Source organism: Panulirus ornatus, chromosome 57, assembly GCF_036320965.1.
Source record: "Panulirus ornatus isolate Po-2019 chromosome 57, ASM3632096v1, whole genome shotgun sequence".
Lineage (NCBI taxonomy): Eukaryota > Metazoa > Arthropoda > Malacostraca > Decapoda > Palinuridae > Panulirus > Panulirus ornatus.
Window position 1 is genome coordinate 28,787,431 of NC_092280.1, and position 12,500 is coordinate 28,799,930.

Below are 12,500 nucleotides of genomic sequence, written 5' to 3' on the forward strand. Positions count from 1 at the left end.
TACCATATCTGGGTCACTGATATATTTCAGAATGATTGTCTCTGGATCACTATTGTATTTCATACCGAACACTTGTGGATCACTGACATATTTCAGAACTAACATTTCAGGGGTGTCATGCTGAAGTTGGGTTGACAGACTAGTATCAGAAGCAAAATGTAATCATTGTTGTCAGGAAAGGGATGTGAATCATTTGCTTTTGGCACAATAGAATTTCTGTTTTAGTGATTTAATGTTTCCTATCCTATTTTCCTCTTCGTCTGAACATCCCAACATTTTATTTAACTCGTATGGATGAGAGAACACGATTAGGTATAGCACTGCGAACTTCTTATTCTTAAGTTCAGGTATTTGGAGGGTTTCGAACCCCAGAGCTACTTCAGTGAGTAAGGGAGTGAGTGAAATATTCCAGTGTCGCGACACAAATTTGTTCTAGTTAAGTCTCTCTCGCCAACGGAGTCGGGATCAGTTCTACGAAGTAACATCCGTTTTCTTTCTGCATTTGAGTCATTGTGATGGAGGGTGGCCCAGAGTTACGCCTTATTCATCCAAGCAGTCCAGCTTAGCGCTCTTGAAAACTGGCATCTGTACAGACAACGTTATATCATTAAGTTTTGACTTCTCATAAGCCAGGCGAGATTATCACGGTAGGAATTTCATTGCGCTGTACAAAGAAACCTTAAGCTTGCATCTCCCTAATGTTTTTTTCCTTGGTAATCTCGCTGGCTTTCGTCGACCTGCTTTCTTCCGCTGTGCAGGATATATTTTTTTTCTCAGCAGCTGCGTGCGTCAGTAAATGCAAACTGTGTTGTCTTGTGGACGACCATTTCGTCAGTTGTTGCTATGAAGTCCATGTTTTGGGCAGCACATCAAACGTGACATGAAAGGACTGTTGGTATGTTTCAGTCTCAAGTAACTAACTGCATTTTCTAAAGATGTAGGTGTGACCTTAGTCTCCCTTAACACAGTAACTTTCTTCGTCATTTCCTGTCCAGGAGCATCTTATCATTCAATGTGCCTTTGCTTCAGTAATGACGTATTTTTAATCCAAACTCAACAAAAGGAAAACAGAATTACTCTAATTATCAGCAGCTGTAGACACCAAATTACTAGCTCTACCGTTAGATTTGTTTATTTGTTTACTTTTTCTTGCTGTATTGTTTGCTGCTGTCTGATATGTGATTGTTTCATTTAATTCTCTATTAAGAAATGTTTCGTATCCACTAGTACAAAACTAAATTGATTTACCCTTTTGGAAGCACGTAGTGAGAATGATGTTGCTTGAGGTTAGAATGCTTTTGTTATTACCCTTGAAAAATCTCTTTGATAACCTTTTTAAAATTCATGTTATTTATGACTGCTGATTAGTTTTTATGTGTACCTGAAAATGGAATTGTATTTTGGAAGAGTGATATATCTTTAAGTACAATATTTGAATACAGTTTGCATATGAATGCAAAACTGAGTAATGTTACCCACATTATTGCTATCACTTGTCCCTTACCCTGTCTTACTTCGCGATTTCTACACCTCTCTCTCATGATATTACCATCTGGCAACTGAGCGCGCTCGACATCCGTCACCAAATTTGAATTTGGACTGTGTTATGGATTATTACTTGCGAGTTTAGTCAAGCAGTTAATTGAATTAAGAAGTAATAACCTGGCCTAGGTCATCATTAACCGCTTACTCTGCACCACATCTTTGTTATCTCCAGCAGTAGAGTGGTTGAACACGATGCTCTCTTTTATTCCCCCTGCAGGTGGGAGCGGAGTGGGTCACGCCATACGGAAGTGTCCTGCCGAACGGAGTTTCTGGCCTCTCATTACATGTGCCGGGAGAACAGGTGAGTTCCAACAGCCCGCGTTGGGTTAGCGAGTGTCAGTGAGGGTGTGTGTGTGTGTGTGTGTGTGTGTGTGGCGGCGGGAGTGAAAGATGGCGTGTTTTAAGTCACAGTTTTAACGTTTAAGTCCAGAGACGACGCGAATTCTTTGTGGTTAAGGTGGCGTATTGAGCCACAGGTTGAGGAGTAGCTTCGTAAGTCAGTTGTAAGTCAGCCAGTTGGTCTGAGTAGGGGCGTCATGCGAAATGAGTGAACGAGGGAATTGCTCTTCGATTGATAAATGGTCCATGGTAGCTTTACGAATCCTAGCGAAGCTTTGCGGGCTTGGAGATGAGCTTAGGGAGTTGGACGAGAGGTAAATCACTTGTGAATGAAGGAGGCGTTGCCACTGATATGAATTAAAAGAGCCTTGTTGTTCACGGATATGAGATGTGAGACGCGGGTGAATCTGGGGAGGTCGTATGAGTCAAGAGAGATTAAGGGAGGAGGCGTTACGTTGCGAATGAATCAGGAACGTTATGAGTCGAATGGGATTCGGGGGAAACTTTGCGAGGGAGGAAGTGAATGTGAGAGATGCTGTAGATCATATTGTGAGTAAGGATGCCATCGTGAGCTCAACGGGAGCCACAGATAAGTCAGAGAAGCGTTGTAATGTGAAGGGTAGGTTTTTATTTTCATTCGCAGATGAATCAGGGAAGAGTTACACGTCACAGATGAATCAGGAGGTGTTAAACGTCACGTGTGAATCAAGGGGATGTTACGCGTCACAGATGAACCAAGAAGGTTTACGTCACAGGTGAATCTGGGATGTGTTGCACGTCACATGTGAATCAAGGGGATGTTGCACGTCACAAATGAATCAGGGGGATGTGACACGTCGCACGTGAATCAGGAAGGGGGCTCTGTAGTTTACAATTGTGTAGTGCTAGTTTACAATTGTGTAGTGCTAGTTTACAAAAGGCTGTGTAGTGCTAGTTTACAATAAGCTGTGTAGTGCTAGTTTACAATAAGCTGTGTAGTGCTAGTTTACAAAAGGCTGTGTAGTGCTAGTTTACAATAAGCTGTGTAGTGCTAGTTTACAATAAGCTGTGTAGTGCTAGTTTACAATTGTGTAGTGCTAGTTTACAATTGTGTAGTGCTAGTTTACAATAAGCTGTGTAGTGCTAGTTTACAATAAGCTGTGTAGTGCTAGTTTACAAAAGGCTGTGTAGTGCTAGTTTACAATTGTGTAGTGCTAGTTTACAATAAGCTGTGTAGTGCTAGTTTACAATTGTGTAGTGCTAGTTTACAATAAGCTGTGTAGTGCTAGTTTACAAAAGGCTGTGTAGTGCTAGTTTACAATTGTGTAGTGCTAGTTTACAAAAGGTCTGTGTAGTGCTAGTTTACAATTGTGTAGTGCTAGTTTACAATAAGCTGTGTAGTGCTAGTTTACAAAAGGCTGTGTAGTGCTAGTTTACAATTGTGTAGTGCTAGTTTACAATAAGCTGTGTAGTGCTAGTTTACAAAAGGCTGTGTAGTGCTAGTTTACAATTGTGTAGTGCTAGTTTACAATAAGCTGTGTAGTGCTAGTTTACAATTGTGTAGTGCTAGTTTACAATAAGCTGTGTAGTGCTAGTTTACAATAAGCTGTGTAGTGCTAGTTTACAAAAGGCTGTGTAGTGCTAGTTTACAAAAGGCTGTGTAGTGCTAGTTTACAAAAGGCTGTGTAGTGCTAGTTTACAAAAGGCTGTGTAGTGCTAGTTTACAATAAGCTGTGTAGTGCTAGTTTACAATTGTGTAGTGCTAGTTTACAATTGTGTAGTGCTAGTTTACAATTGTGTAGTGCTAGTTTACAATAAGCTGTGTAGTGCTAGTTTACAATTGTGTAGTGCTAGTTTACAAAAGGCTGTGTAGTGCTAGTTTACAATAAGCTGTGTAGTGCTAGTTTACAATTGTGTAGTGCTAGTTTACAAAAGGCTGTGTAGTGCTAGTTTACAATTGTGTAGTGCTAGTTTACAATAAGCTGTGTAGTGCTAGTTTACAAAAGGCTGTGTAGTGCTAGTTTACAATTGTGTAGTGCTAGTTTACAATTGTGTAGTGCTAGTTTACAATTGTGTAGTGCTAGTTTACAATTGTGTAGTGCTAGTTTACAATTGTGTAGTGCTAGTTTACAAAAGGCTGTGTAGTGCTAGTTTACAATTGTGTAGTGCTAGTTTACAATAAGCTGTGTAGTGCTAGTTTACAATTGTGTAGTGCTAGTTTACAAAAGGCTGTGTAGTGCTAGTTTACAATTGTGTAGTGCTAGTTTACAATTGTGTAGTGCTAGTTTACAATAAGCTGTGTAGTGCTAGTTTACAATAAGCTGTGTAGTGCTAGTTTACAATTGTGTAGTGCTAGTTTACAATAAGCTGTGTAGTGCTAGTTTACAATTGTGTAGTGCTAGTTTACAATTGTGTAGTGCTAGTTTACAAAAGGCTGTGTAGTGCTAGTTTACAATTGTGTAGTGCTAGTTTACAATAAGCTGTGTAGTGCTAGTTTACAATTGTGTAGTGCTAGTTTACAATAAGCTGTGTAGTGCTAGTTTACAATAAGCTGTGTAGTGCTAGTTTACAATAAGCTGTGTAGTGCTAGTTTACAAAAGGCTGTGTAGTGCTAGTTTACAATTGTGTAGTGCTAGTTTACAATTGTGTAGTGCTAGTTTACAATAAGCTGTGTAGTGCTAGTTTACAAAAGGTCTGTGTAGTGCTAGTTTACAATTGTGTAGTGCTAGTTTACAATTGTGTAGTGCTAGTTTACAAAAGGCTGTGTAGTGCTAGTTTACAAAAGGCTGTGTAGTGCTAGTTTACAATTGTGTAGTGCTAGTTTACAAAAGGCTGTGTAGTGCTAGTTTACAATTGTGTAGTGCTAGTTTACAAAAGGCTGTGTAGTGCTAGTTTACAAAAGGCTGTGTAGTGCTAGTTTACAATAAGCTGTGTAGTGCTAGTTTACAATTGTGTAGTGCTAGTTTACAAAAGGCTGTGTAGTGCTAGTTTACAAAAGGCTGTGTAGTGCTAGTTTACAATTGTGTAGTGCTAGTTTACAATTGTGTAGTGCTAGTTTACAAAAGGTCTGTGTAGTGCTAGTTTACAATTGTGTAGTGCTAGTTTACAATTGTGTAGTGCTAGTTTACAAAAGGTCTGTGTAGTGCTAGTTTACAATAAGCTGTGTAGTGCTAGTTTACAAAAGGCTGTGTAGTGCTAGTTTACAAAAGGCTGTGTAGTGCTAGTTTACAAAAGGCTGTGTAGTGCTAGTTTACAATTGTGTAGTGCTAGTTTACAAAAGGCTGTGTAGTGCTAGTTTACAATAAGCTGTGTAGTGCTAGTTTACAATAAGCTGTGTAGTGCTAGTTTACAATTGTGTAGTGCTAGTTTACAAAAGGCTGTGTAGTGCTAGTTTACAATAAGCTGTGTAGTGCTAGTTTACAATTGTGTAGTGCTAGTTTACAAAAGGCTGTGTAGTGCTAGTTTACAAAAGGCTGTGTAGTGCTAGTTTACAATAAGCTGTGTAGTGCTAGTTTACAATTGTGTAGTGCTAGTTTACAATAAGCTGTGTAGTGCTAGTTTACAATAAGCTGTGTAGTGCTAGTTTACAATTGTGTAGTGCTAGTTTACAATAAGCTGTGTAGTGCTAGTTTACAATTGTGTAGTGCTAGTTTACAAAAGGTCTGTGTAGTGCTAGTTTACAATTGTGTAGTGCTAGTTTACAATAAGCTGTGTAGTGCTAGTTTACAATTGTGTAGTGCTAGTTTACAATTGTGTAGTGCTAGTTTACAATAAGCTGTGTAGTGCTAGTTTACAATAAGCTGTGTAGTGCTAGTTTACAAAAGGTCTGTGTAGTGCTAGTTTACAATTGTGTAGTGCTAGTTTACAAAAGGCTGTGTAGTGCTAGTTTACAATTGTGTAGTGCTAGTTTACAAAAGGCTGTGTAGTGCTAGTTTACAAAAGGTCTGTGTAGTGCTAGTTTACAATAAGCTGTGTAGTGCTAGTTTACAATTGTGTAGTGCTAGTTTACAATTGTGTAGTGCTAGTTTACAATTGTGTAGTGCTAGTTTACAATTGTGTAGTGCTAGTTTACAATAAGCTGTGTAGTGCTAGTTTACAAAAGGTCTGTGTAGTGCTAGTTTACAATTGTGTAGTGCTAGTTTACAATAAGCTGTGTAGTGCTAGTTTACAATTGTGTAGTGCTAGTTTACAATTGTGTAGTGCTAGTTTACAATTGTGTAGTGCTAGTTTACAAAAGGCTGTGTAGTGCTAGTTTACAATAAGCTGTGTAGTGCTAGTTTACAATAAGCTGTGTAGTGCTAGTTTACAAAAGGCTGTGTAGTGCTAGTTTACAAAAGGCTGTGTAGTGCTAGTTTACAATTGTGTAGTGCTAGTTTACAATTGTGTAGTGCTAGTTTACAATAAGCTGTGTAGTGCTAGTTTACAATTGTGTAGTGCTAGTTTACAAAAGGCTGTGTAGTGCTAGTTTACAAAAGGCTGTGTAGTGCTAGTTTACAATTGTGTAGTGCTAGTTTACAAAAGGCTGTGTAGTGCTAGTTTACAATTGTGTAGTGCTAGTTTACAAAAGGCTGTGTAGTGCTAGTTTACAATAAGCTGTGTAGTGCTAGTTTACAATTGTGTAGTGCTAGTTTACAATTGTGTAGTGCTAGTTTACAATTGTGTAGTGCTAGTTTACAATTGTGTAGTGCTAGTTTACAATTGTGTAGTGCTAGTTTACAATTGTGTAGTGCTAGTTTACAATTGTGTAGTGCTAGTTTACAATTGTGTAGTGCTAGTTTACAATAAGCTGTGTAGTGCTAGTTTACAATAAGCTGTGTAGTGCTAGTTTACAAAAGGCTGTGTAGTGCTAGTTTACAATAAGCTGTGTAGTGCTAGTTTACAATTGTGTAGTGCTAGTTTACAAAAGGCTGTGTAGTGCTAGTTTACAATAAGCTGTGTAGTGCTAGTTTACAATTGTGTAGTGCTAGTTTACAAAAGGCTGTGTAGTGCTAGTTTACAATTGTGTAGTGCTAGTTTACAATAAGCTGTGTAGTGCTAGTTTACAATTGTGTAGTGCTAGTTTACAATAAGCTGTGTAGTGCTAGTTTACAATTGTGTAGTGCTAGTTTACGAAAGGCTGTGTGGTGCTAGTTTACAATTGTGTAGTGCTAGTTTACAAAAGGCTGTGTAGTGCTAGTTTACAATAAGCTGTGTAGTGCTAGTTTACAAAAGGCTGTGTAGTGCTAGTTTACAATAAGCTGTGTAGTGCTAGTTTACAAAAGGTCTGTGTAGTGCTAGTTTACATTTGGGTAGTGCTAGTTTACAATCATTTTACACAACACTCACATACATATACCTGAAAAGAGCCCACCAAACTATACATACACATATGTTGCCCTGAGCTAGTAATTGCATATCGAGATGGCAAGACGAATCTTCACACACACACACACACACACACACACACACATACACAGTATGAGTTCACGATAATCCGAGCTTTATACAAAATCCATAAATGCAGAAAACTGACTATCGGAAGGTTAAGGTTCCCCTTCCAGGTTTGGAACTGGTTAACCTCAAGAAATAGCGGTAACTTAAGTCAACATCTGCCAGTCCGAACATGCTATAAGATTTAGGTAAATTAGCGTCATCAAGCTGCGTTGCCAGACTGACCGATGCTGATTTACATTTCCACCGGAAAACGTTCCGTGGCGACGGTCACCGACCTTCATCAGCCATACCCGTCCTCTGCGTTGCATTTCGTATGTTTGTTTTTTTTTTATTTCATGTTACGGAGTCTGTCTCAACCACCTATGTTAATGATAATCATCAACTCAGTGAATATACGCGCTTGAGCGCCAGGTCCAACATATCGTACAGTAATACTATCAAAGATCGCTGTCAGTTGGATTTTCTGATACTTTTTTTATTTGTATTATTAAAGGATATTTTTTTATTTGTATTATTAAAGGAAATGCACGTGAAATTATCCTCATTACTGTTTGTGGCTGGCGTGGACTTGACTTGGGGGAAATTAATGAGCAGAGCAGTGAGGCCAGGCCTCTCCTGACATTTCAGATGCTGCCTGATCTCAGATCCTGAGAGAGAGAGAGAGAGAGAGAGGAGAGAGAGAGAGAGAGAGAGAGAGAGAGAGAGAGAGAGAGAGAGAGAGAGAGAGAGAGAGAGAGAGAGATGCCACGGAAGAAGTAATGCAGCAGTTCGGTGTTGGTACCGAATGGGCAACACATCGTATACTTTCCGCGGTGTAAAGATCGTATTTGGGATATGATATAAAGGCAGGACCTCAAAACCTTCGTCCCTGTATCATAAGTCGTAATAGAAATCTTAGAACTGGTTGGAACATTTTTCGTCTTTTTTTTCAGGGTTAACTGAGGCAGAAGTTCAGTCTCTATGTCCTTTGTTATTTCATACTGTAATTACATCTGGTAATTCCTACATGAGAAAGTTAAGAAAACTTTTACATTGCTAAATTAATGAATTATCTCTTGCGAGCAATTCTGAGATTATAATTTCATTCAGACAAAGTTTCTAATGGGTTTCTTTCCTGCAGCGACTCTGCAAGATAAAAATCTGGAACCTCTCGACCTGGTCCCTTCAATAATCATGCAAATAAGGGGCTGTATTTTAGGGGGCGCCGAAGTGGATGGGTGTAGGGGTGCAAGAAGGGAAAGGAGAGTAAGTAGGAAACGGAAGGAGTAAGTAAGAGCGCATGACGGGGGTTAATGAAATGCATTGAATGCACGGTTGGGAAGTAAGCTTGAAAGGTAGGTGTGTTGGAAAAGAGGATGTTGTGAACAGTCGGGTAGAAAGGTAACGGCTGGTGAGCTAGAGTTGTTGATAAACAGTGAGATAAAGATGAATATAAACTGTGGATAAAATGATACTAATAGACATGGCGGAAATGATGTTGAGATGACGATCAACATGAAGGCTATACAGTGTCACTGCGCGCAGGCGCGAGACATCGTTTTCTTTCAACTTTAACCAACCCACAACGAACGAGTACGTGCGTACGTCCTCCGCTCACAGTCTGCTCGTAGGGCTATGGATGTAAGTGAGAGCGTGTACGGTCTTAGATTTATCTTGAATACTTAGAGATGTTCAAGGTTTTTTTTCTGGTGATAATAACGTGACATCAAAAGCCATAACGACCCTGACAGTTAATTGGGTTCTGCAGGTTTCTGTCTCCAGTTGATGCATTACCCAGTCGCATATCCAGGTCGACCAAGGCACGTGTGGGAATATATAATTGAAAGAGCAGTTTTGCAGCCCATTGCAAGACTTGTGACACTTTTCTCACCTCAAAACGGAAGACTTACCCTGTTCATAACAATTACCGCTCACTAACAACGGTGTTGGAGACCCCGCTAGCAGATTACCGCTCACTAACAACGGTGTTGGAGGATCCCGCGAGCAGATAAGTGACCATCAACGGGCATGTATCATAGTCATTCACTGGAGGAAAAGGTTAAACTTCATCGAGGAATTTCAAGCCCCAGAAGGAGCCTACCGAGATTGCTCCTGCATGGAGCGCATCTTCGTAGCGGCTAAAGGCTTTGTGACACTCATATAAACAAGTAGATAAATGTATGTATCTATGTATGCTTTGGAAGGCCTTTCTATGATAATGGATCTCATGTAACTCATAAGAAAGCCAGCCACACATCCACCGGGAGGGACATTAGATCAAGGAATGTAATAATGCTGTGTTCATGTCTGTGTGAGGGTGAGTGTAGGACAATTTTAGAGAGAGTTGCACCTTAAGCATGATAGGTCGAGACTAATCACTCAGTTTAACTGGCGTGAATCAGCTTGTTACGTTTAACACAGCACGCACGTCCATGTAAAAGAGCCCACTGCAGTACAGTTATACAGGGGGTGCTCTGCGCCAGTAATGACATACCCGAGCGCACACACCCAACCTGTGCCAGTAATTACACACACGAGAACGGGCTTATGCCAAGCTTAGTTTTGGTGGCTCTTGACGCAAAACACACACCATAAGTCTTGTGCTACGCTAAATCACTGCTTGTAAAGTTGCGGTGATGGATGATGCATAGAAAGCATACGAGAAAGTGTGACTCGTACACGTCTGGGGGGTGCTGTTTCCAGACGGGTCTACATCTGGTGAGATGTTGTTTAAGACTGGGATGGGAGGATGGTTTTGTGTATAGTCAGTATCATATTTGCTGGGGGTTGGGGGGGATTTGTGAGTGTGCAGGTTGTTGAAGTGTGAATCAAGGATGGGCTTTTTTTTCATTGCTACTTGGGAGTTGGTGTTTTGTTGTGTTATGCATGGAACGTATATATATATATATATATATATATATATATATATATATATATATATATATATATATATATATATATATATATATAACCCAAGGACCCTTTCCACACGTCTCCTGCAGCTTCAAGGCTTGCTCTATAATCAGAAGCAAAGAAAACGATAGACTCCTTTGGTGCGAAAAGTCAAGGCTTAGACGAGGCCACTCTCTCTTTCGCTGACCTGACGTCATTGCAGCCTCTCCAAAAGTGACTTTTCAATCACGGTGTAACCACACGCAGGCGTAGTCCGGAACACCAAATATAAAGAAAATGGGTAGACGAATGAGTGATAAGGAGAGATAGCCATATCAGAATGTGAAGGGGAAGAGCGAGACAGCGCCAGACAAACATATACAGAAAATGAAAAACGAAAAGAAAAGAAAAGAAAAAAAAGAGGCCAGGGCCTCCCTCGGGCCACAGTCGCTAATGCATTAAGACAATGCCAAACTTTAGTCATTTTTTAGTACTAGAGGGAGCGAAAGAAAATGAGATGTGGTAAGAGGACTGCCAAGGTAGAAAATTATTATAAACAAATATATTAACAGAGGAGTGGGGGGATTAATGCCAAGTTGAACTTCGACACGTAACAAATTCGAGAAACGAGGCACTTGAAATGTTTAAGGAAATAAAGAAATAAGTTTATCATCTCCCCCTAAAAATGATTAGAAATATCGAGACGTTAGAAATCTAAAAAAAAAAAAAAAATTTGCTAACACGTCCAAGATCCTTGACGAGTTAAGGATCTCCATCCTATTGAAGATTTCACATAGGTCTCGCTCCCAGGCAACACCGGTTGCTGTATGCTTCCCCCCTCACCAGACGGCCCCATCCAGGCTGCCATCCCTCGCTGTTGCTTAACCAATTACACCTAACTTTGTGGGGAGAACTCGTATCTGTGGTGAGTTCGACCACCCTGGTCATCAGTCCACCAGGAATAAGACGAGGAATGGAGGGTGAGAGCCTTGGCTCTCTCTCTCTCTCTCTCTCTCTCTCTCTCTCTCTCTCTCTCTCTCTCTCTCTCATTTTTTTTCTCTTGCCGACGCCCTTCCCTCCCTTCCTCACGTTTTATCCGGTGCGAATGAAAGTGACGCATCTTAAGGTTGGAATGTTCATCCGACGGGTATTATACGAGCGTATCCGAGAAACGGCACGAGGATTTTCCTTCTTATTTTTTTTCCTCTCATCATTCGGCCTTATGACATTAAGAACCTTTCATGTTATTATTACTTCTATTTCATTATTAAGCACTTATTAATTCACATTTTATTAGTAATGGATAAGGCCTTTTATATTAATGATCTGTAAAAGTTGATATATTTTTGTCAGGTAAATAATTCTGTTTGATAAGATAAATATGATTTTTTTGCGCATTTTATATAATTTTCTGAATGTAATAGATGGGCCACAGGCATAGTTAGAGTGTATGTGGTCTGAGAATTATCTTCAACACCTGAAGAAGGTGTTATAAAGATTTAATGACCCTGGCAGTTAATTAGGACAAAAGCCTAAAAGAAGTTTCATCCCTACATGTACAGTTGAACTGTCGTCTCCACACACACACACACACACACACACACGGTTTTTGACGTAGGCCCAGACGTGTGCTGGATATTGTAGGTGGTTTGGAAAACTCATGGGATGTTCTTTTCGTCTTTCTTTTCAGTCTTGCTCCTTTTCTTTTGAACACCAAAAGCCTAGCCTCGATTAAGGGCTTCTGTCCGTGACTGGAACCCTCGACATACAAAAATAAAAAACGTGATGGGGAGACTTAGATAAACGCCACACTTTGCTCGGAATTTTTTTTTCCTCTCAGTTGTTGACTACAGGGGAAGAGTTTACGAGCTGATGTCTTTCGTTGGTGTTTGTCGAAGGGTGTTCTTGGAACAAGTGTGAATACGAGAGTTAGGAAATTATAAGGAAAGGATGAGGGATCAAGTATTGTGCTCTGTTGTCAGTCAATCAGCTTTCTAGATTGAGAAGTGGCGAGAACTGTGTCTTTAGGAGCAGAGGTGGATTGAATGTATGTAACCTTAGTAATACTGTGGTCATATATTTACTTAAACTTTTTTATTTTTCTCTTATGTCTCGCAGGCCAAGTTTGGTAATGTATCAGTGAAAGTATTAAAGAAACTCGAATTTATGAAACAGGTCCATGAAAATCCGTCGTGGAGGATATACATAAATTTCATGGACTTAAAAGTAATTGTTCTTCAGTAAAAAGATATATTAAACTGATAGAGAGAGAAGAATGGAGCGCGTGTGTATGGTGTATGAATTATTTTGAATACCTGGAGTTCTTACGTCCT

At 39.8% G+C, this 12,500-nt stretch overlaps 1 protein-coding gene across 3 annotated transcripts in view; it reads left to right on the top strand.

Annotated features, from left to right (window-relative positions):
* The window catches only part of LOC139766367 (uncharacterized), a 184,472-nt gene that overhangs the window by 152,383 nt on the left and 19,589 nt on the right, over nt 1-12,500 (top strand). For all 3 annotated transcript variants that reach the window (XM_071694902.1, XM_071694901.1, XM_071694903.1), the window contains exon 6: nt 1,763-1,846. In XM_071694902.1, the coding sequence (XP_071551003.1) occupies nt 1,763-1,846 (84 nt within the window). The remainder of the gene's footprint in view (nt 1-1,762; nt 1,847-12,500) is intronic.